The sequence below is a fragment of the Larimichthys crocea genome, chromosome XVI (genome assembly GCF_000972845.2).
Source record: "Larimichthys crocea isolate SSNF chromosome XVI, L_crocea_2.0, whole genome shotgun sequence".
In the NCBI taxonomy this organism is placed as follows: domain Eukaryota; kingdom Metazoa; phylum Chordata; class Actinopteri; family Sciaenidae; genus Larimichthys; species Larimichthys crocea.
In genome coordinates, this window is record NC_040026.1 from 2,864,388 (window position 1) to 2,890,252 (window position 25,865).

At 42.3% G+C, this 25,865-nt stretch overlaps 1 protein-coding gene across 3 annotated transcripts in view; it reads right to left on the bottom strand.

The window, feature by feature from the left end:
• The window catches only part of dnah9 (dynein, axonemal, heavy chain 9), a 155,278-nt gene that overhangs the window by 45,001 nt on the left and 84,412 nt on the right, over positions 1-25,865 (bottom strand). For all 3 annotated transcript variants that reach the window (XM_027289342.1, XM_027289343.1, XM_027289344.1), the window contains exons 50-63: positions 23,795-23,957; positions 23,345-23,468; positions 22,464-22,606; positions 17,953-18,114; positions 17,462-17,695; positions 11,274-11,354; positions 10,488-10,667; positions 9,711-9,941; positions 8,115-8,309; positions 6,842-6,961; positions 4,058-4,246; positions 3,122-3,357; positions 2,912-3,034; positions 228-432 (exon numbers count right to left, since the gene is read on the bottom strand). In XM_027289342.1, coding sequence (XP_027145143.1) covers positions 228-432; positions 2,912-3,034; positions 3,122-3,357; positions 4,058-4,246; positions 6,842-6,961; positions 8,115-8,309; positions 9,711-9,941; positions 10,488-10,667; positions 11,274-11,354; positions 17,462-17,695; positions 17,953-18,114; positions 22,464-22,606; positions 23,345-23,468; positions 23,795-23,957 — 2,386 coding nt within the window. The remainder of the gene's footprint in view (positions 1-227; positions 433-2,911; positions 3,035-3,121; positions 3,358-4,057; positions 4,247-6,841; positions 6,962-8,114; positions 8,310-9,710; positions 9,942-10,487; positions 10,668-11,273; positions 11,355-17,461; positions 17,696-17,952; positions 18,115-22,463; positions 22,607-23,344; positions 23,469-23,794; positions 23,958-25,865) is intronic.

The following is a 25,865-nucleotide window of genomic DNA, read 5'->3' on the forward strand; positions in this document are numbered from 1 at the left end:
TTTAATTATTCCTACACAAAAGAGATATTAGAAGAGGAACTCAAAAGAGTCCACCGTGGACTGGTTGTTCTCTGATAGCACCTGAAGAGTGTGACAGATCTCTCTTTCATGTCTGCTCGGGTTTGTTCTTACATTCCTGCGACATACCAGATGAGACGATCTGTCTCTAACTGCTCCTTGTTGTTAAAAAGCTGCGTGGGGTTGTGTTTCTTCTCTGCCTTCCTCACCTTCAGCTTTTCCAGGTCAGGTCTCTCCATGCTGACCACGGCAGCCAGCAGCTGGTCCTCCAGACCGTCTCTGGTCACTGTGAAATTTATCAAGGTGCACTGGGCCTGCAGCTCCGGCTGGTAATGAGGGCTGGCCAGCTTGGTGTGCAGGATGAGGCGGAAGCTGGGGTTGTACTCACACTCCTTGTCTCCGATCTTTATGTACCTGTTTGGGTAAAAGAGCACCGGAAATCTTCTGATCACTGACAGTCGCTACATGAAAGTGAAGATTTTGAAATGAAAGCAGACAGATCCATCATTAACGGCAACACTGGTCTTTTCCATAACTGTCAGCATGTCTAATACTTTAGTGTCACTTGAAGTTTAAAGCTGGCTTTAATCTATATTTTTCTTACTAACAAATACCATGAAAAGATTTAAACCAACAAAGTTATTCAGATGATGAATATAGAACTCCATCAGATGAACAGCAAGCGTCTATGAAGCAGGAGGAATTTTTGTCAGTGGTGGACTAATACACATTTGGCACTTAAGTAAGTCTCTTTTTAAAATGTGTGACAAAGTTTGGATTTTTATAGTTGTAGCTGTTCATTTACTTTCACTGATCTGATAAATACAGTTACTGTGCATCATTGTGGAGGCTGTCAAAGGGTTGGTGGTCCAGAAACTTTATCTGAAATAGATCGACTGAAGAATAAAGGCTGATACTAGTGAGAATATTTTTAAGTGACGCTGCAATCATCTGATATTTTGAGCCAGTTTCATTTTTTTTGGCTGTTTTTCTCAGCGTGACAACATAAAGCAGTTACAGTGATAAATATGATGATATGATAAAAGTTTGGGAGTGGAGATAGGATTAAGATTGAGTAGTGTGTGTGTGTGTTTAGTGATGGTTGTTGTGTGGAGTGAGGAGTTTACCATGTGTGGAGGAAAGAAGTGTTAATATAGTGATAATAATAAATATACGATGAACAGCAGTATCATTATAAGAACAATCATAAAAATTCATAAAATATGATGGAGATATAATTATGATTATGCATATTACAGTATTATATCATAAAAATCATTGTAATAATTAACATTAATAGAGCATTAGGAGTGAGGTCAGACTGGTGAGTCAGAGGCTCCTCCACCTCCTGCTGGGAACTCCGGTGTGAGGCGAGCAGGGCGGTCAGCTCCTCTTTAGTCTCTCCAGTTTAAATCTGACTTTAATGATGAGAAAGTGTGAGCGATCAATGTTATTGTACCACAGTGTGACACTGAAACACCAAATGTATTTCAATCAATTCTGATTTCCATAAACAAACCGCAGCTCATCGATCATCTCTGAAACAAACTATATCTATCTATGGTGTCAAAGTGACACCATGACGTGTTTGCTAAAGGAGAAAGAAACAAAACTACAAAAACTACAAAATACATTTGAGTGGTTGACAAGAAGTCACGTCATGTCTCAGCCGGGCACGGTGTCACGACTTCAGTCACACACTGTGCAGGAAAACAGGAAAGAGTCAAGTCTGACACCCTCTCACCATCAGAGACGTGTCAAAAGTCACAGAGATTTTAAGATTTTGTGAAGACTGACAATCTCGCAGGGTCACTGTTTACAAGACTACTAGATCCATTTTAAAATCATTTTCCATCATGCAACTGGTGGAAATTTACAAAAACAACAACGGAGCAGAAAATAAAGCAGCTTTTCAACACAACAATTTCTGTCCACTTATTCCATCTCCTCTCGATGGTGGTACAGATGGGAGGACACGTCAAAGAAAGCTCTCGCTCACTTCACAATCTGACCATTAAGACGAGAAAAGGACTGACTTCAGACAGCTCACACTGAGCTTTATGACCATCCTACACCAAACACTCAAGATGACGGGAACACGCCTCAAGTCGAGCAAAACCTTTAGGATTTTAGACTGAAATTAGAAATTTGTCTGCAACAGTGAAACTGTTTGAAAAATGGTCTGGTGTAAGACCAGCATAAATCCTTTCACATCACCTGATCGTCACCACCCACCTGATCCCACTTTACTTTCCATCATCCGCCCTGCAGTATGTGTACTGTAGATATTGGCCCATTTTCACTCTATCTTGTTTCCACCTCTTCTGTCTTCAGATCTTCCTACCTTTTTTGGACTTCCTACTGTTTTAGACGGATGTTTTACGAGGAACTTCTTCCTGACTTGCTTGTTTCTGAGTCAAACCTGTTTCCCTACTGTGCCATTATAGCATCGCTGCATGTGGTAAGCAGCAGCTCTACATCTCACACTGTGGGTCCACAAAGATTTCACCATCCTTTAGCATCCACAGTTTTCACATGAGGCAGAAATCTGCCACGGAGGTGAGGTTGTGCGTGTGTGAATGCATGAACGTGTGAATGCAATGAATTAAAGATTATTAAATAATAAAAAGGTGTGGCCATACTCGACACACAAATCGTTCAGATCCTTGGGGCCACAAGTAGAAAAAAACTGTGTTTGATACTTCTTTCTTGTCCCTTTGAGACGTTTGAAAAGTTGAGTTGTTCAGCTGTTTCCAAGGTCAAGAAGAAGTTCTGACAGTCAAACTCAGGGACCTTAGGTAAGATTGTCTCATCAGCAGGTTCTGAAATATAAGCTTCAACCTGCTGCCCTAACTCATGATGTGAAGTTGTTTTTAAAACTAGTGTTCTTTACCTGCCCTTCTTGATGGTTTCTCTGCCCAGCAGAGGTCCAAGAACAGGATCCAACGTTTCTTCCAAGTTCTCTATCAGAACCACATCACCTGCTGCCAGCGCTCTCTCGATGGCATCCAGGTACCTTTCAGGGCAAAGCAGCAGAATCCCTCTGTGAGAATCTCCAATAAAAACAATCGCCACATAAACTTTTCAAAGGAAAGCCTCTTACCCTCTCTGTCCAATGCGGATGACGCGTAGGTTTTCCCCATATTTGTTCTTGATCCACTTGATGCCCTGCAGCTGGGGGTCCACCATGAGGGGCCAGCGCTGGCAGGAAGTGAGAATGGTGGCGTTCTCGGTGGACATCCTGTCGGCCGGCAGCCCCTCGTTCTGCCACGCCGCGATGTCCGCGTCGTCCGTCAGCATGGTCAGAGGGTCCAGGTCAGGGGTCGCTGGGATGGGAACCTTACAGAAGATATTGATGAGTCAGTCAAGTTTGAATCGAAATTTCAGTGTTATACGATATTCCTGTTTCTTTGGTTGGGTTGTTTTGATGCTGTTGTCCAGCGTGTGATTTTGTGATCTTTAATTACTGTATCATTATACTGCACATTTATTCTTTATTCACTCTTATAATACTAATACTAATATAGAGCAACTATGAGAACATTGGCCTCATCTTACTTCTGAATAGGATGAAACTGCCATGTAATCAGCAGCTGATTGTGTTTACACTGTTTGAGGCACCATGATAGACAGCAGCGATAGAATCCAGCGGCAGGTTTGCAGTCACATGGTTTTCCTAGATGTGCTTTACTGAAAAAGGAGAAACCTGCAGCCCCTACTGACCAATCACAGCTCTTGTTGTCTCCATGCAGAGGAGTTTTGTGCATTAGTGGTAGTGTATTCGCAGCTGTGGATTAATACACAAATGTGATGTGATAGTGGGTATTTCCAGCAGCAGATAGTACTGAAAAGGAGAAGGTAACAGCCGTTCTTGCACTTGCTGAAAGAAGATTTCTTGCAACTTGAATTTTATTTTCATATCTCGGCTATCTGCTCCAATGTATTCAGCAGTTCAAGCTGACAAACCATAGTTATTGAGGTTTCCAACATCCAGGTACATGTCAGGTATCACCTCTTAACACATAGGTATGAATCCCACCTTCAGCTGACTGAGATAAGGCCTCCAGGTGTTGTCCATAAGCTGGAGCCTGTAGCGTTTGGTGAAGTATCCCAGGTATGAGATGAAGGCTGTGATGAGGAGGACGTCCCCGCAGAGAGTCCTCTCCTGCTTCTTGAAGTTTTCCACAGCTTCCGCCCAGCGAACGTTCTCCGACGCGAGGCCTCCCACCTGAAACACGATGACAGAGATCACAGTGTGTCGCTGCGCTGAATCTTACATCCTTGCAGTGCGTTCCTGGTGGGCCTCCTATAAATCAAATCTGAATGACTTTACAGCTGCCAGTCATCGACGCGCGGCCTCATGAATGTCGGGAAATCTCCAGACCAGCAATGCCTTGCTACCTTCAAGTCCTTTTTTATTAGGTTTTCATATCCTTTATCACCTCTCTGCTCGTGTAACAACACCTCTACTCTTTACTGCAGCAATGATTTCCCTTCAGGGATCAATAAAGTTCACCTTAATGCCTTATCTCTTCCAAACTTGAGAAGCCTCGTACTTTGATGGTAACTTAAATCATGGAAACACTGTATACTTCAGCAACTTGGCTGAATCTGCATTGATATTTGTGATTGACTAGCAGACGAGCGCAACCTCTCGTCCTTTCTCGCTCCTGCCAGGCCTTTTGAAAACTCCTCTGAATAATTTACATTACCATACTAACAGTGTCAACACTCATCTTTCTGTTGTGCTGCTGTCAGCAGGAGATTTACACACCCGGGATTTATGTATATGTGTATGTGTGTGTGTCTGTGTGTAGGTGTGTCAACATGTGAATTGTGCATCTAAGACAGAGACAGCTACAATAACAAGCCGAGATAAAAATAGATTTTTGGGTATACGTTTGTATAAATGCAGGTTTGTGGACAACAAAATAAAAGCTACTCTATCTGTGCCTCATGAAATATTAAACAACATATGTGCATTTATTTCTCCATTCAAATCCATACCAAATCATCTGCTTCATTTTCATTCAGTCATTCATAGCCCTCATATATTCTGTATATATATAACTAAAGCTGCATTCATAGGATAATAGCTTAACCATTCAGCAGAAAGAATCAAATAATAAAGTATAATTTGTATTTGAAGAGTCCACAGTCACACCAGCAGCTCTGTGAAGCTGCACAGTAGTGCTTTGAGCTCACATGAATGATGCTAACATGTTGGTTCTAAGCAGGTATAAAATGAATCAAACAGTGTAGGGCATGAAATCTGGACCTGATGGTCCTACAGGAAGTTAATGGTGATTGTAGGTCTCAGTGCCTACCAGTCATCGGGGGGATTTCTAAATGCAGAGCAGCTTTTTGGAATGGTGGAAAGAACGGCTGCTAACAAACGTATTCTCCTGACTTCAAGGACACGTCTTACCTGAAACAATGTTTTCCCCTCTTCTCTCATTTTTACGAGCACACAACTTCTCCTCATCACCGCCCTAAAGAGCTGGGAGAAAGTCCCCCTGCAGTCTCGAGGGAGGCATTTTGTAACTCTACCAAAGTGATAGCAGTTTATCCTGAGGGAATGTGTGTGCTAAACTTCATACCAATCCATCTAATAGCTGTTGAGAAATTTCAAACCTAACCAGAAATGTCAAACTCGTGGAAAAGCCTGAAATCAACAAAGATACATTTTCTGGGAACTATTTGTCCAAAATGTCACGGTGATCTATTCAACAGCTGTTCAGATATTTCATACTGACCCAAAACGTCTATGCTTCATCTTCACAGGAGCTGTGTAGATGTGAACGGTGCAGTTAGGAATGAATAATGAGAACAGAACATTTCAACATCCATCCATTTTCTGTAACTGCTTATCTTCATCAGGGTCAGAAAGACCTGGAGCCAATCTCTGCTAGCATTGGTAGAGAGGTGGGCTACACCATGGACAATCACCATCACTTTAACAGTGAGAATATAAAAGCCATAATAACTCATTTGGGCCATGTTGCATATTTTTTTATGATTGTAAGGGAAAGCAGTCCAGAAAAGGAGTTAACCAACATCCGGTGCGCACTACTGACGGCCCCTAACTTCTGCTTGTCATTTTTTCATCTGCCGCCACGTTGTGAAAGTTGCCATCCTTCAACATCACACCACGAAGTCTGAATATCAGTCCAGCTTTATCCTGCACTGCACAGCACATCTGGAGAGGACTGATAAAGTTACTGAGGATGAACCACATCCAATGTCTGAATATTGAGCTCAAAGTGATGCACACCGTCATGTAGTTAGTTGACACATTTTCATCATGAAAAGTCATGCTGCTTCAGGTGCCGGCACTTCCTGTTTGCACTGTACACACATCAACTGATTACTGTGGCGCTGAAAAAAAAAGTTTGAATCTGATGACTGTGAGCCAAGTTCTGAAGTTATTAGGAGTGCGTTTTTTTTTCTCGATTATTTGGAAGCAAATCTTTGGACTTTTATCGGAGAGATCCACCAGTGAAGTGTGGTGATCTGACTTTGAGTTTGACTCTGAGAAGTTGTGGGATGTTTGTGGCACAACTGTGTCACAACTGTGGACACATATTTTTGTAAAAAAAAAAAAAAAAAACAACATATCATAACATTTAAGAAAGAGTCACATTAAGAAGCAGAGATAGAAAAAAATGTTTGTAGTGTATAAATGCAAGTTTGGACACATCTGTATCTATCTGAGGGAAGCACAGGAGGATGGGGAAAACTGTGCGTGAAGGTGTGTTTGTGTGTATGTGTTTGTGTGTTTGTAGCCTGATGCTCGGCGTGACCCTGCTGTTGCCCTCCTCACCAGACGGTTGGCCAGGGAAATTGTGCGCGCGGTTGACTCTGCTTCCTGTTGGCACTTGAGCTTATCTGCCGTGGCTTTCTCAAACTTGGCTGTCAGCTTGGCCAGGTTCTCATTAAGGTGCTGATAGGGCACACACACACACACACACACACACACACACACACACACACACAGAAATAGAGAACATTTGGCACTTGTTAAAATACAGCTTGGTCATGAGGAATCTTCAAAGACAGAGAACAAGGAAAGCTTAAGTCTCTGAGTGTGTAAAAAGTTGGGTAAAACTTATCATTGCCTGCACTATGGATTTATTTGGCATATGGAAGCAATTAGCACAAGGACAAACAGGATTAATCGGTGGAGAGGCACACAGGTTCAGTAGATTAGTTTGAGGATTGCTAATTCCCTCTGGCTCCGTACCCACTCTCCGCTCAAGTGATCTGACTGAGGGCTGAAAAATGACAGCGAGGAGTCATGCTGGATCTTATTAAGAGTCGTCACCCTGCACTCTGCGGGGTTTGATGTAAGCAGCAGCAGCTGCCGCCAACCGCCGCCGCGTCCCGAGCATCGTGCTCTGCCGGGGGGGCTTGCTCCCGCTCTGATGTGCTGAATGTCAAACGGCAGCGAGAAACAATTATTTACAGCCGCTTTTATCAATAAAGTTTTTAGGTTGATGGATATGGTTTTAGATTAATGACCAGTAAAAGCTTTTAATAGCACTCACACCAGCTTTCTATTGATGAAAAGCTGCTGGCGGTGGCGGTATATCATTACTGGCAGAGCTCATGTGTCAACTGTCACTCAAGCCTTGATAAAATAATTAATATCCGGAGTTTTTGCTTCAGCTTACAGCCTCTGATTGTTGTTTTTTTAATTTTATTTTATTTTATTTCTGCGGCAACAAATTCTTATGATGCTGCATATCTTCTGGGTTTGATAGAGCAGCTGATCCACACCGATGTCTCAGAGATCTTTTATAGCGAGCTGCTGAGATTCCAGGCTTTTACAAGTCATTTCTCAGTCCACATTCAGTTTAGCACAACAGTCGATAAAGTTTTAAGACTCTTTAGCGTCTGTGTCAAAAGATGACAAGAAAACAAGAAGAGGACATGAAAGAATAGTAAGTCCTTTCTTTAATAAAACGGTAATAGGATTTCACAGAATATATCCTCTGGATTTGAGATATTGAATTGCCTTTTTTTGAAAGAGATACTTGGCACATAACAAACAAACTTTTCATTTCCTGTATGGTCGGTGCAATGCGATGGCTTACATTGATCTTGCTCTTGATGGCGGAGAGCTTCTCCTGTGCAGCAGCCAGCTCTGCGTTGGCCTTACTCAGAGCCTGGCGCTTAGGCTCCACCTCGCAGTAAACCTCGTAGAACTTGACAATGTTTAAAACCCACGAGCACAGGCCGGCCGCCGCGTTAGACTTGGAGGCCACCAGATCTGGCTGGAACTCTGGATCCTGAGCAGACAGGTGCAAGTAAAACACAAAAGTAAAACACAAGCTGTTGGCATAGTAATCTAAATGTCCTATGACATTTGTTCTATAAAATAATTAGCCAACTGCACTCTCAAGAAGGGTCCAACTGTGGACCTCATGTCTGGGGACACCAGTTAGATAGCTAGCTAAAACATAAGAGCGACATTAAAATAAAGCTAGCAGGTGAGACAGTTAAAGGTAGTCTTGTAAGAAAATGAAAACACTGTGCGGCTAAACTAGCTAGTAGCCTAGCTTGAATAAAGTAGCAGCAACTACCATCTTAGCTTATAACTTGGAATTTATACAATAGGTCGTGTTAGCTACATAAACTTAAGATTTCACATATAATAAATTATGGAATCATTAATTAAACTAGTAACAGAAATGTTAAAAAAGCTGAACGAACATATTTTTTGTCACTGTGTCACTACAGTGATAATGAATGCAACTAGAGAATAATGCTAATGCTAGCTGTTTGTAAGTAGAATGTAGCAGTTAAGCCTGGGTGCTGATGATTTCAGCTGTCAGAGGAGGACTGTGATATCTGTCACAGTTGAGATCAGGTGTGGGTGAGTGGACTTCATGGTCCCTTTGTCACACATTAACAATGATGGGCTACCGCCTAACAGCAGCTGCAGCTGTGGCAGAGTGAAAGAGTTTATATAAATGTAAATGTGTGTGCTTCATCAAATGACATTAATCTGTGGGTCTTGATATTATTTAATAATCATTGAATGTTTGTGGAGAATAAAATAGAATAATACATTCTGGACAGGAAGCAACTCTGTGCGGATAAGATGACATGATGAACTACAGGCTATACGCTCTGTTATTGTTCCTTTAGGCCTAAAGCAGACTTGTTGGACGTGTCTTTATTCCAATAAATCTTAAAAACAATAATTATTGCAAAATGGAAGTGTTGTTGTGTCTGTGGGCAAAACGATGGTCCTCCTGTGAGAGTCTGGTTTGAAAAGCACTTCAGTAAGGCATTATGAGTTAGAGGTGTTGTTGTTTTCAAATTAGCATTTGTTCATGACCACTACAATAAAATATTAACAGAATGGTCTGGGCGCTGAGTTTGTGCGGTTCACAAAGTGAATTTAAAGTTAATTTTGGCTTTATCTGCTGCACCGATTTACCTCGTCTCCGCTCCACTGAACTTCATAATCAGGGCGGCTGTTAAATTTGTAACGCTTAATTAACTGGTTGATTTTCTCTGGCTGTCATCTGGACGCTCGGCAGCCATTATGTGCCACTGTCATTGTAGTCACGCCCCTGCTAAATTTATGACTTATTAGTTGAACTTGCCAAGCGGCAGACATCGCACGCAGCGCGCCGTTAGCGCTGATTTTAATGAACAGGGGGGCTAATTGAAACGCTCACCTGCAGGTAGGGCTGAATGGCTTTCAGGCAAGCCTCCGGGATGTTCTCCTTGTTGAAGTTTATCAGAGAGTCCAGGAACGCGTCCACTTTGGCCATCATCACCTTCGCCGCCTTCCAGCTGCGATCCTTCGGGACTTTCCCACCGGGCGCCGACAGGACCATGACTGCCGCCGTGACGTTGGTCACCGCTGCCACTGGAGAGCCAAACGACTTCAGCTCTGTCAGGTTGTTCTGAAGCGGGCGAGATGGAGGGGAAATGAAAGAGCTATGATTTAATTGAGTTGGAGCAAGTGCATATCTTTGTGGTCTGCTGAGGGAAAACGAGAGCGAGGAAAAGGAAAGGATTAGAATAAAGGAAGAAGAACCTGTGCTGACTTTGAGAAGACAACAGAGAATACTAATTAGGACATCTTAAGAGAGCTCTGAGCTGTGATTGAACTGTCGGTTCTGCTTGTTTGAACAGAGAGCACCTTTTAAACACAGAGGCTGCTCATAAACCTACACGGGATGCGAGGATAAAGCAAAATGCATGCAGAAAAATAGAGAACATAGAGAAGACATTATTTTAGCAAAGACCAGACTAAATCCTCTAATTCAATAATCTTTTGTACAGTTCAAGGCCTGTGTGGACATAACTTATTCCACTGAAGCTGGTGAAAACTAAGTCAAACAAAGAGAAAAGAAGACAAAGCCTCTTTAAAAACAAAGAAAACTGAGAGAGAAAAGTGTGATGGAGCAAATCAATAAGACACAGTGAGATGCTGGAGAGTAACTGACCTTATTTAGAGTGTTAAGGGCGTCCTGAGCAGCGAGGAGAGCCGGTTCAGCCTTGGCTAAATCCTCCTCACAATCTCTCTGTTTGCCTGTGACCACCACAGCAATGGCCGCCACCTTTTGCTCTTCCTCATCAGCTACCGCTTTCTCCTTGGACACCTTCTCAGTTTCTACTCCAACCACCTGGGGACAGCACACAGGATTTATCGCTGTGTTAATGGCGCGAGTTCAGTCAGCAGCTTAGTTTTCACAGCATGGATGCACTGCAAAAAATAACTTCCCCAAAAGAAGCTATGTTTGAGTCAATATGCAGCTAAAAATCTGCACTGGGCAAAGTTTGACATACAGGAAACACCCAGCAAACCATTGTACAGCTCGCTGATGTTTACCCCTTCGACCTGTCTGAGATCAATCTATAACAGAAGATAACAGAAGATGAAAAAGATCAGAGGTTTAAGTCCAGCTTTCTCTGAGTTTCTCACGCTGTGCTGAGCAGTGTCTACCCCCAACAACACCAATCCATCTGTGGATTATCCACAGTAAAGGGAGGACAGTGTTCCTGGAAGGACAAGCTGCTGCTGAATTTTTTAGATCAGTCGTTTTTCATTTCTCTGAGCACCACAAGCGAAAATCCATTCATCCTCCACTATTAGGGTCAGTGCAGAAGACAGATATGTGAGCAAACCAAAACTATCTGCATGGCTGGATATGCTTGGAGGTACTGCGAGTGAGAAAATATAGACATTTTTAACAAATGTTCATTTCTGTTCGTGTCCAGGACGTTCTTGCCTGGATTAGCTTGTCGGCATCCTCGTTCTTCTGCTTGAGTTCGACTTCCTGAGCAGCCAGCTTGGCCTTGAGGTCGTCTACCTGTCAGAGGATGAGACAGAAAGACTGAGAGGTCAGGAGGATGTGACTGGAGATCTGGATGAATTAACTGGGGATCAGAATCACTGCACCAGAATGAAATAGTCTTGTCTAGTTGAAATTCCATATAGTGCATCTCTACATTATGTATGTAGGGTTATCAGTCCACACTTCATTCAAACCTTGAGGTAAACTGTGGAGCTTTCTTGCAAACACACAGCAGTGGTGGAGTGGATTTGACTTTACTTTACAGACAGTTAATTAGAGTTATTTTGCAGATGATGTCCTATACAAAAATATGATCTTTTTAATAAGCACAATGTATTTTGATACATTAAACCAAAAAACAAAACAATGTAGTAGAAGGTCGAAAAACATTTGAAGAAATATTGCCAGCTTCCAGCCCATTAAGTTAACATTATCAGTTTATATCAGTAGTATAGATGTGAGGCAGTACGGCCCTGCTCTAACTGCTAACTGCCTCAGGAGGCCGTTATCATCTGATGGTAAGCTGGAAAGTGCAGTACCAACAGGACGGGGGCAACAAACAAGCAAAGTCAGTGAATAGAAGAGGTTTGGGTGGATGAATGGCTCAAACTAATGCAGTTTTGTCAAGTCCCATGTAAAACCAAATGTTAGCATTATTACTACTCAACTTGTTTTAAGTTAGATACGTACATACATACATTTTATCAACAACAATAACTCATATTCACCTCCTGGCCTGCTGGTAGCTGCAGTCTGCTCCATCTGAAGCATTATAAAGGTGGTTTATGGCGGATATTTAATGAGCTGATCACATTTAAAACAAGTGGAAATACACATATTCACTTTCTTTACAAGAGATAAAATAACATCATCGATATTAGTCTAATGTTTGGTATCATCTGAGAGGCCATTAGCTTGAAGCAGAGGGAAAGAGTTAGCCTGGCTCTGTCTGTCTTTAAAAAATAAAATAATATACACCCACTGACACAAACACTCATTTGTTTTATCTGTACAAATTGGGTGGAAATGAGCAGTGAGAGTACAACTGAGGGGTTTAACAGTCAGAGTTGATTTGGGCAATATTTCATGAGATTTCTTTAAAAATGTATTTGTATATGATTAAAAATGTGCTAAGGTTACAAAAAACTAGCTGTAATAGCTGGCTGAGTCATACTGTGTAATTTTAAAAAAGAAAGTTGAAGTGTTTTCAAGTTTTTGAGCTCTAAAAGTTGCTGTAAAGCTGTATTCGTTTGCATTATCTGTTCATACCTGAATATTCAGATATAAACAGATCAGTTAGTACAGGCCTGATGAGCCTCACTGCGGCCACAGCACTCCAGGAAGTCGCTGCTGTTGTCATTTGTTGTGTTAATCAGTCAGTTTCAGAGGTGTGGCTCTTCTTAAAAGCTAAGCTAGACTAACCTCTTTCATACACCACAGACTTGAGGTTCGTATGAACCATCTCAGAGAAACAGAGCAATTTAGCTCATTTCCAAAAATGTTGAACCATTGTCAAAGCTTGTCCACATAAGGGAGAAATAAACACACGTGTTACTATGAGTGGAGCAGTCAATAGAGCATATGGACGGGCTGCTGATAATCTATTTTGGTCTCATTAAATGGTATAAGTAGCAATCATTGTGTATATTATGGGCACTAGTGAATCTATTGCTATCATCTAATTGAATCTCTCAGGCGGTTTTGAAGGACTGATCATTTGTTTTGGTTGCTTGTATTCTCGTTGGATCTTATTAGTAATGCAATCGTAGATCGAGCTTGATGGTGACTTAATTGAAACCTAAAACATGTCTTCAGTTCTTCAAAGCAATAAAGAGGATTCTGTGGCTTAGCCAAGTCGAACCACGAGCCTCACAAAGGGGCTAAACCTTTGCGGATAACATTTTGTGCTCTGCAGGATTGTGCCGTGGACCATGCATGTGACCTTTAATCCATTGCTGGGGAAAAAAAAATCTGTATTCTGTCCGAGCAGATAAAAGAGAAATGGCATACATGTCTGGAAAAGAATAAAAGCTTTAGGATCAAGAGCTGCTATCAGCACCACACAAAAACACACACACACAAATGCACAGACCAAGGACGGTCGTAAAGAGAAATTAAAGCTGTTACAAACTCCTCATAACTCCCTGACAAACAGGGCTCTGCATCGCCGTCCGACTTCATCAAAATGTTGCACTGGGGAAATAAAAACAGACTGTTTTTCTTCACGCCTGTCTTTCGGCTAATTAACAAACAGGAAATCAGGCTGGAGGGGAAGACGAGCCCTTTCGGGTTGTGACGATTCAATGCAAAAAGATTCGGTGGAACATTTAGACGAGCGCCGAGTGAGCCATCAACTTGATGAATAGGCAAGGGGGGAGACAGAAGCGGAAGGGTGGGGGTGGGGGAGAGGGAGAGACAGGGATGGGGAGAGGGAGCGAAGAAGGACAAACTAATTGGTGTGAGACATGGGCGATATTCAATACATCTGAGCGGCTTCTGTGTTTATGTACTGCAGATGGAAAACGCGTCTCTGTTTCTGCTGCTGCAAAACAAGAGATTCTTCTGGAAAGATGCGATCTGATACCAAAACACGAGACTTCATCTGTTCATCCACATGTGATGGCTGATAGTAACCAAGTACAGTTTCGTTCACGCAACAGAGACACACATGGTCATTATTTGTGTGGCTGCAACTATCACTAACTATTGCAGCTGGAATACTGCTATTACTGGTACTACTGTTATTACTACAGTACTATAAGTACAGCTGCTATTAATGTTATTATTAGGTGTATCCTCACTAGTATTAATATTATTATTACTGCTACTAATACTTCTACTACTATTCACTATTACACCTGCTACTAATATTACTACTACTTCTACTATTACTATTTGTACTATTACTGTTCTTCAACTAGTACTACTACTATTATTACAAGTACTACAACAACTGCTACTACTATTACAGTTTAGTACAAGTGTTGAGGTGTGTGTGTATATGCATGTGTGTCTCAAAGAGTGTTTATGAGCCGATGAGTGGGCGAGCCCTGTGGTGCACTAAATCCACACACACACACACACACACACACACACACACACACACACACACACACACACACACTGCTCAAGACAGCAGCCAAAGGTAGGACACTATCTGCACAAAATTGAAGAGGAAAAAAAAAACATGGAACTAACGCGTCCTCTGGGGAGCAGATGACTCATACACTTATATAGCACCCCTATACAAGCACCCCCCCGACCACACACACACACACACACACACAGATCCTTTGCTCTAACCCTCCTTGTTTATCATGACCACAGCAGCCCCTGGTGAGCCACAGATTCTCTTGCACAGAATGTTAAATAACAGCACTTATAGCAGCGCGGCCATCAGTGTGGCTGCACTAACAAACACAGGGTGCGTTAATGGTTTCTTGCTGCTGTAAAGGGTGTGCTCTCTAATTAGACAGCTCCTCCATTACCATACTGCCCCAATATGTGTGTGTGTGTGTGTGTGTTTGTGTGTGCGTGGGTGTGTGTGTTGGCTCTTTCTACAGTAAACGGGTGACGGGAAACAAAAACACGCGATGCTCCGGGCACATTGATGTCATATATGTGTAAAGGCTGTTTATGTGTGTGTGTGACTGTGCGGGCGGGTATGTGTGGGGCTGTTTATGCAAAATGAGTGGAGATGCATGGTATGCAGGGATGAAATTATGCATATATGTGTGCATGGTTTTACATTCACTTGCACAGTGTTGTAGACCCTCTATAATTAGGGCTGCCTCGCACGCAGACCTCGCGTTGCATAATTCATATCTCTCTTCTGCAAAGGTGCGGAGATGGTAAACATTTGGACAAATGGATCCAGGTGTCGATATTAAAGATGGAAACATCAAATGATGCAAACAAACTCTTGTAATAATAGAATGAAGAACCAGCACACGGTCGAGCTGCAGTTTGCTTCTCTAAGTGGACATCAGTGGACTCAAAGTCTGACTGTGGATGAAACACATACAGTGTGGACGATACAACCGACCACATACTACCACCACTAATGATAGTAAATTAGAAAAATACTTCACTAGTACTGCATTACTAATACTATTATTACTAATTTGCTACTACTATATTACTAATCATTTAGCACCTCTACCTGACCTCTACTAATGCTACTACCGTTATGACTAAGTCCACCACCATTATTATTTAAACTACTTCTACTGTAGCCACTATTACTGTTATTACTACTACTGCTATATTACTCTGTCAGCTGTGCAGTCTGTAGGCAGACACGCTCTACACTTTACACAGTAGATGTTCCTTTTTGATAAAGTTCATAGTTAGGCCTGGCTCTGCTGAGTCCTGAACCATTCCTTAGTTATGCCACTATAGGACTACACTGTTGGGGGACTTCCCATGATGCACTGAGCTCTTCTCTCTCCATCTGTACACACTCATGATCAATCAGTGTATGTTACTAACTTCTCTGCTTTCTCGTCCTGCAGGTTGATTACACCTAGATCAGCTGTGGTCCTGCTTGACGTCCACTACATGTTCTATCATTGCTACCTTTAGTCATATCTCCATTAGAGTTTATAGTCACAGTTATCGTTATTTTGTTACTGCTGTGCATCTGTGTCTCTACTCGTTTACTGAATCGCTCTATCTATTCATCGCAGCAGGTGACCGTCCACCAATGAGCTCGGTTCTGCTCGAGGTTTCTGCCTGTTTAAAGGACGTTTTTCCTCGCCGCTGTCAACAAGTGCCTGCTCATGGTGGGAATTGTTGGTCTCTGTAGATAATATAAAAATAACGTCTAGACTTGCTCTATATGGAAAGTGTCATGAGATTACAGTTTGCTGTATACATCAAACTGAATTGAACTATTATTATTATGCATACCACTTCTACTACTACCATGATAGCATTCTACAACTTCTTCTATAACTGCTGACACTAAAGCTGTGACTGCAATGACTATTATCATTTATAATACTTCTACGACTGCTACTATTACTACTGCTGCTACTCCAGATCATAGTAGATAGTAAAGAGTTAAAATCTTGCTGATTGAATGATGAAATCTGGCATCTGGCACTGATCATGTAAACATTTGTAATATATCGAATTTGGAATTGCAATGTCCAAGACCTGCAAGAAGCTCAGTAACGCCTCTGGAGTTATCAAGGAGGGACACAAAGCGTTCAAAGAAGTCCAGGCATGGACCTACAAAGATGCATGAATTATGAAAATACTGTTTACATGTATAAACAAGATGTCAACCATTACTGTAGATCAACAGCTGACACCTGCAGCCATTCTCAACTGTAGTCGTTGCCATGGTGCCTCATTCTTGTCCAAAAAACGGCAACCAATTTTCACCTGTGCTGTCAGGTGAGGGACATTGATTAGCTGGTGTGATGGGAAACCGGCAGGAGTCAGAGCCCCAACAAGCAGAGCCGGAAGCACTGTGTGAGTGAAATAAAGGAAAGTGTGGACATTTTTGGTCTCATTGTCAGGACTGTGGTGATTTTCACACTGAACCCTGCTAACATTGCAATCTCTACCTGTAGAGATCCGGGAAACACACGCTTCAACAACTGCTTCTAACAGGTGCACACAGAGAGCGAGCCGCAAGCTTCACACATGAAAACAGGCTGGTGTGAAGCCGGTTTGTTTAGCCAGCAAGTAGATCTCAGGCAAAAAATAGCTAATGCTTTTAATGGACATAAAGTTTAGAAAGCGCAAAGTGCAAATAAAGATTTATTGTATTGGCCCATTTTAATGCCAGAGTTTTACCTTGGGGTTAATCAAATTTGAAATATCTTTTTCAGCTTCTTAACCAGAACAACTACTAACTGGACCTTGTGGTGAGATTATTTTGAAAGTTGCTATTTCTAAGAACAGGAATAAACTTTTAAGCTCAACATTCATGCCAACATGGACGAGAAGCTCGGCTCTTCAACTGCTGAGCTCATGAGAATTCTGGGAGGTGAATACGGAGTCCTAGCATCTGAATGCTAAAAATGTAAAAAATGGATGTGTGTCAAAAAACACAGTACCAATCTCCAATGGGTCAGTGTGCTGTGTATGATAGAGTTTTGGGGAGGTACCTGAGCCGAGGTGCTGTTGAGCTTCTGCAGGCCGTTTTCCAACCGCTCCATCTTGGTGGTGAGGTCTTTACTCCTCTGGCCCAGCAGACTGCGATACAGCTTGATCTGCTCCAGGAAAGACTTGGGCGTGGTGTAATTGTAGCGTCGCTCGTTGGCCAGGTACTCCTTTGACGTCTGATTGACACTCGTGTGCACGTATGCCATGAATTTACTGACCGACTCCTTGACTTGGGGCTGCAAGAGTTGTAAATCACAGTGCTGGTTACTTCACATTAAAAGCAGATGAGTGTGCAGATTTGACTGAAAAGCAATATTTCCTGGGGCTCAGGCTCTGAATTAAATTTTCGGGGCCTCCGGTCTGCTCTTGAAATTAATATCACAGTCATTGTGTCACGGTGCCTGACATTTTAAATTATATTTTCAGAGTGTGAACATCATTTTTGTGGGTGGCTTCGTCCCCGTGTGTATATTAAAGTATGAGCTGTTCTCACTTCAATGTTCTCCACCTCCTGGAGGAAGCGGAAGCTGACCGACTCCAGCGCCTCCTGCGGCCACTCGTGGAACCAGTCGATGGCCGTGCAGTTCACCACTGCGGGGAACTTCCTGCTGCGAACCCTGAGTTTACTGCCCACTGGAGAGAAACACAGAGCCACCTGAAGTACACACACACACACACACACACACACACACACACACACAGGTCAAACAAAATCCAGTGTGAATTCTGACACAGCAGCAAGAACGTCATGATTTTCTTGTTTTCTCCGCGAGCACGGCGAGAAGAGAAAGGCAGGGAATGCCTGCTCTGGTTAGCACTTCTTCATGGTCAAGAGGGAGAATGGAAAACTGTGAATTAATTATTTGCAGCTACATCATTAAGCAAATAAAGCCTCCAGCAAGCATGTGAATTAAAAAGAGTGTGCGGAGCTGTGGGCTACGTCAGACTGATTTTCACTGTTGGAGACTAACAGCTGGCTTGTTGAGAAACTCAGCCAGATGCTGGATGCCATTAGACTGAAGAAACAAACAGAGAGAAGGCACACCCACAGACACCAGCTATGATAATCAACTCTGGAGAAAGAAATATCTGCATACACATTTTACGCTTCTTTAATACGCTTCTTTCATCCAGAGGGAACACTGTCACAATGTTAAGGCGTTCATTTTATTCAACATATATCAACCAGCTCGTCCTGACTGCAAGCTTTCTGCTGGTGATCTCATTATCTGAAGGACAGCTCGTCATGCAGGCCTGAATTAACCTGCCAGGATCAGAAATGATCATCGGCCCCCTCTTTAACCCCTCTATTCTCTGTATATCTTCGAGATTATTAAAGTATTATTAAAGTATCAACACACATAGTCCACAATCCAGGACAGCGTGCAGATGTATTTGTAACGATGAATGATTTAATACTATCTCATAACAGATTCAACAGCACTGATGGCGTTGATTTTACTTGAAATACAGTAAACTGGTTTTGAGCAACTCATTTTATTTTCAGCTTTTTTTTATTTCGAGTGCTGAACCATAAATATCTCAGAACATTATGTTTGCTGCCTCTTCAGCTGCAGTAAAAATGGGCAGTGATACACTGGAAAAGCTTTTTGGCCAGTCGCTGAAGTGCAGGTGTGTCAGTGTCACCCACCGGAGTTTCAGCTGGGTTATACACGAGCACGCTGCTAAACTCAAACAGCCTGTGGTCCGGGATGAATTTACTTTTGAAGTATCGTTAGCTGCTAATGCTACCATTACTCACGGGTCTAATGTTAGCGTACAAGACACCTTAAAAATCTAAATACCACTGCATGGTTTTAAGAACTGAAATACTATGACACGTACAATGTTTGTATGTCTGTTTGGTCTTCTCCAGGTGTGATAACTGGGGACCGTAAAAAAGCAGTGATGAAGTGCGGTATGGCTTAAATCAGTTTGACGTTATTAATATCTTGTGGTCGTCCAAACTTCAAACTCACTCACTTGGTAGGTGATGCAGTTTCTTGAAGAGTTTCCATAAACACAAGAATCATTGCTTCAGATGGCTTTCTTTGGGTGATGAGTACTGTTACTTAACTTTGTTTACTCCTATGGTATACAGTGTTTTTTCTTATCTTGCATGTTAAACTGTTAGAATCGTGTGATTACACCTACCAACCCAGAACTAACCTTAAAGTGATCTACTTATACTCCTGATGCCCATCTGTAATTACTGACACAAAAACAAAACTTCCCCTGGTGGTTACATCAAAATAGAAACACAAATGGCTCCTATATGTCTAAGCAAGAGACCAAGGTTTTGGCATCAGAAGAATTCTGGTTTCTGTTTGCAGTCAAAGTAGTAAATCGTCTGTGTGGAGAGCAGAAGAGGCTAAATGTGGATGTCGAAATACAATCCGTCTTGGAATCCGTCACCTAACAATGATTTAGCCCCTGGGGGTAACAGACAATATTTCAGGGCTTCCAGTGTAGCCTGCAGATACCTGGATAATGAATATTCAGGCCATGACATGAACTCCACAAACTAATACAAAGCTTAATTGTCTGAGATTGATATATAAGCAAAATACCAGACTGGTAATACTGAATTTTACCTCTGGTGCGTATGACTCAGCTGCCCATGAGTGGAACATAATTTGAGCCTATGGATTAGACTGCAGCGGCACCACAATCACAACAACTAAGTTATTTCTCAAAACCATCCAACCCGGTGAGTTTCTATCTGACTCCAGCTATTAGGATCAAGACTTATTGTATACCGTGCCAATGCCTGCTGGCTTCAAAACAACTGAAAGTGATTTTTGCCTCAAAGATTTGCTGCACTCCCATTCTAGTGGGCACCACCTTAGAAACAGGGTTCCACCCTGCTGCGAGGCTGTGAGCGTAAAGCTGGAGCTGAAGCCACTCATTCGTTACCTGTTACATTATTTTTTGACTATTGCTAACTGAACAATCATTTCAAAATTCTGTCTGCTATTATTTCTTCAAAGCACAGACAAAGGATCAACATATTAAGAAATCATAACTTTGGTTATAAAACTGATTCATTTAATTTCTTTAATGAAATGATGCCCCAACACTTGCAAATTTTAAATTTTAAAGGTCCAGTGTGTAGGATTTAGTGGCACTTATTGGTGAAGTTGCAGATTTCAACCGAATGAATACTCTCTCACGCCTCACCCTCTCCTTCCAAACATATAGGAAAAACTTCGGCGGCCATATCTAGATCAGTGTTTGGTTTGTCTGTTCTGGTCTACCATAAACAAAAATGGCAGTTCAACATGGCGGACTCCATAAAAGAGGACCTGCTCTCATTGTAGCTCTAAAGGGCTCATTTCAAGACAACAAAAACACAACGATTCTTATACTCCGGTTATTATACACTCATGGACACATACTAATAAATACTGTATTCCATTCCTGCCAATAAACACTCCTCAATCTTACACACTGGACCTTTGAAGTAGTTAGAAAGCTACACCTCCAGCACAGGTTGCTGGTGTAGGCTACTTTTTTATTTGCCAGAATGTCTCATTAAGACGAATTCTGATTCAGTCGTTCTGCAAAAAAATGAAACCGGTTTGAGCTTGTACACCAGATACGACAGGCAGAACTGGGAACCGACCAAACTCTAGAGTGCAGAGACAAAGTTTTTGACGTGTGTCAACAAAAGTAAAGGTGATGGTCAGATTCCAGGCAGTGGTGGACAGGGTGAAGGCTGAACTTTCTTTCAGTGTGGGAATTTTTCCAGGATTTGGACAGCTTGAAGTCATACCTGGATAGAATTTACACACATACTTATCTACAGGAGCCAGACAGAAGAGTTACTTTTGACATGGGAATCGATTTATACATAATTTGGTTCAGATCTGTGGTTGTGTATCAATGTAGCTGTATCTCTGACTGCTGTATGGGTTTTCCAATATTTATGGGTCCATCTTTACACCCAATACAACTATCCATCAAGTGCAATGCCCACAGCAGAATACGCATGGAATCCTAATAATATTTTCCCCACCGTACTGTTACCCTGGTATCATACTGAGCTCCAGGTTTGCCATGTATCAATGATTTTGTGATACTATAACAACTTCAGCTTCACCGAGGGGCACTGAGACATGCCTATGAGCTGTGAGCACTTCATTTAAACAGTCATTTTCTATCTCATATTGTTTCACTTTTAAGAGGCCCAAAGAGGTAGACTTTCACATGAAAAAATAAATTCATCATCTTCATCTTGCAGCCCCTTTTGAATCTTTCAACAAACAGCCATGCAGGGAATCCGACAGCTACTTTGGGAAGCGCACACCCTCAGCAATTTCCGTGCAAACATTCTGGAGCAGATTACCAACATTTTTAGTCTTTTCCAACCATACAGGCAGACAATTTGAGAGACACGGAGCCAAATAGTAAGAAATCCACTCTTTACAGGCCTGTGCCCATGGGATTGCCTTCCCCATTTATTCATTCTCCAACTCGGGGAAGCTTGAGCTGGGAGCATGGTGGGGGGCTGGAGGATGTGGGTGGTGGTGGCGGCAGTGGAGGTGGTACACACTGTAATAATGACAGGATAAGCAACCCCCTGGAATCCCTTTCTCCCCGGGGGGAACAAAGCGGCTACATGTTGAAATTATCTGCAGCTAAACGCCGGCTTTTCTTCTCATTCCAGTGATTTATAACAACGTCCACTGTCTCCGAAAGAATTCAAGTTCATCAGAAAATGTCAGGACAGAAAATTGTCTAGGGAAAGGCTTCATCATAAAGCCAGATGTTTATCCAAGTATGCAAGGCCCTTTTTTATTCAGGAATGGTAAATTAGAGTGTGATGCGGCATGCTATAGCTATATTAAGAGAGGGTGGAGATCAAATACTGACGCAGTTCTCTGAGACAGATTAATGGCAAACTTCCCCTCTGAGGTGAACAACCAAGAACAACTCTCTTTAGATAATTAGTAGTGAAATGCAGAGCTACAAAGAACACAGATATTTGTCTGACTACTTCACCTTGAGCTGTCTGCGAACCCGGTCAATGAAGAACTTCCAGCAGTTCTCCCTTGTATCCATCAATCCAGAGCCGCGGACCTCTGGCCTCACACTGCCAATGATGTTCTCCACCTCGTCGTCTGGGAACAGGTCAGGAATCTCCCCTTGAATGAATAAAACCACCCACATTAGCAACAAAGGAGACCACCAAGACTGTGGGAAGCATATTTGTGTTAGAGAGCTAAACTTGTGCGAGAACGCTCGAGAACTTCGAGATCTGAACTGACCCTGAGACACTCGTATCAAATCTAGGTATGTTAATAGAGGTGATGGCAGGAGGAGTTCATACAGAGGGCTTATGTTAATGCAGAGATCTCGCCTAATGCTTTAAATCAGAGCCTCACAGGAGCAAAGAATGTGTACGTCCACATATATGCACCAGCTAAAAACTCTCGATATCCAAGCCATAAGTTTGTGCTCTTTTTTGAAACCTTTATTCCACCAGGCACCGCCGGTAGATAAAGTTTTGGATTGCCCCATCTGCTTGGTGCAAATCCCCCTCTTGACCCTAACCCTAAACCTAGCTCAGTTTTCATGTCGATTAAAGACATTTCTATGATTGGTTGTTGATTCAAACGGTAGTCAACCCCTAAAAAATACAGATATGAATTATGGTACATATAAAATGATATTTCAGAACGCTTTGTGTTGCACCCTTCAAATGTTGAGCATAAATCTCGATTGCGAGGCTCAGGCTCGGTTGCAATTCTTCACAATGATGTGTTGTAGTTGATGAGTAATGCTGCAGAAATGGCACCGCGGTGATTTGTTGCCGAGGCAAAGCAAAGGCATTCCTCTCTCGGAAAACATGACACGCAGTAATTAGCGAGGCCTGCTGTTACCCGATGCCAACAGATCGTTGACCAGAACGAGGAACTTCTCGTCTGCCACTTGGGCGTCAGTCATTAGAAACACGGTGCCAATATTCTTCACGCCAGCTTTGATGTAGAGGGATGCCAGGTCAGTCTGGGTGACAGGGAGAGAGAAAGAGATGCAGCAGGAGAGTGACACACTTAATGAGATTGGGCTGTGAGCTGCTAAAGATTTGTTATTTTGCAGTTGAAACCTGTGAGGATAGTGCGTGGATTACCACCTCTGTGTTTACATACTGTGGGGATTAAGTCTATATTTCACTCAGATCCTCTTCCATGTTTAAATTTAAACCTCAATGTCAAACCTCGTCTAGCTGTAAGAAACTTTACAACACTTAATATCAGACTAATGAGTTGTTTACATGAATGTTGTTGGTTTTTTTGCAGTGTGGTGTCTTTCCGGTGTAATCCTGCTCAAACCTTGAGGTCGGCGATGCTGTAGCCTTTTCTCAAGGTGATCTGGAAAACCTCCAGATTGGAGATGAAGGCAGCCAATCGGGTCAGACTCTGCTTGCCGCTGCCGCCCACTCCAACCAGCAGCGCGTTACCCCGTGGAGACTCCAGGATTCGGTTTATGCGGCAGCTACATGTGGGGGTGCAGACAGTCGGGGGAGGCAAAAGGTGTGAAGGAGGAATCGGTGGAAGGGTCAAATAAAAGGTATGGGGGAGGCAAGCTGGATAAAGACAGTATCTGACTCATAAGACAAACAAGCACACAGTGTTTCCGTCTCTGCTTTTATACTGTCATTGTTTTATTCAGAAGTAGCAGCACAAAATGTATTAAACATTAGACTAAACGCTGCTGTGCTCCTGAGAATCTTCACGCCTTCAGTAGAACTAATGTTCCCCGTGTCCATGTTTAAAATTAAATGACTCCATTTGAATTTTTGTTGCTTCATTTAAATTTGTTGCCAATAGGAAAAAACAAACAGACTTCAACTGACATTTCAGCCGCTGTCACAACTTACATACCCACTTCAACGCTTCGGTCTTTTACAGCTCGGCTATTACTCTTCAGCTGTCGCTTCAACTGTTTCCTGTGGTCACAAGTCAACTGGCATCGCAGCTGCTTTCGACTGACACTTCAGCTGCTTTCATCTCAGCCGACAGTTGAAGTGCTTTCAGCTCCTGATACGATGTTTCCACTACTTTCGGCACTTCTATTTACATTTCAAACACCGGGATTTTCTCTAGTTTGCTGTTTACTCTTCAGCTGATCTCTCTTAACTTTCAAATGGCAGTTCAACTGCTTTCATCTGCTTCAACAGACCATTCAGTTTCTTTCAGTGTTTACACATTGACTAATATTTCATTTGATTTTATGGTTAGACATTAATGACAGACACTTCAGCTGCTTTTACTCCTTGCAGCTCTTACTCTTTTATTGCTAACATAAAAGTGACGACTTAACTTCCTACATGGCTCAAGTTCAGCTGAAACCACTGCTTTCAACAAGTACACTTCAGCTGATTTCTGATTCTACTTACACCTCAGCTACACTCAACGACTCCACTTCAGCTGACACTTAAGGCTACTTCAGTGCTTTAACTTTAACTGACACTTCAATTTGACCTGTTTATAGTTTATGCACACTTCCGTTTCCTTCATAAAATGTAGCATGTTGTACATTTATTAGTCATCTCACCCTTTAAATGACGAGAACCTGAATTCTCCTGATCCTTCAGCTCTGTGCTAACATTTTAGAAAACACAGTGTTGAGCACTGACCTTTTAAAACACAAACTGCTTGTGTGTGTTCTTGGCTTACAGATTCATGATTACAAAGCAACAGAATATTATCTGTTAGTGTCAGTAGTGTAAGGGCAGCCAAACCTTTAAACTGTTCAGTCCCACAGGACATCATTTGTACCCACATTTTCTACAGATACCAAATATGTCGACTCGCGGTAACCATGGTGAGGGATTTTTTAAGCAGCTGACAAGTCTCGGGAGTCAGATTCTCAACAGATTGACAGATTCCTGGGAATGATGAGAGAACACGCCAGGTTTACGGGGACACACACACGCAAATTTGGGTCAAAACACGGACTTAATGTGACACAAAGGCCTATCAAGACGGACACGTTGGAGGACTAACTTCTCTTCACTTGACAGCATACTGACTCACCATGAAGCGACGTAACTGGGATGGACTTCACAAAAGCGAGTAAATCATATCACTGGTTGACAGGTGTGGGGGTGTGAGGTAAGTTAAATAAAGAACATATTGTAATACTCGTTATTATTTCTAACATGATTTGGACCATTGTCACAATCGGTGTGTTCAGACCAAGCTGTAACCTTCTCAAGATGGCAGCGGCCAATGCTGCATATTTTGAGCTTCAAACCAGCGCCTCGGAGACCTATGGGTGAAGTCACTCATGCGTCCATTCTTTATACTTTCATTGGTGTCATGGTTTGGTTCTGTCTGTTTTGTGCTGTTATTTTTCCCTTTTGGTGCTCTTTGTTTCTCCCCTCCCCCTTCCTGTTCT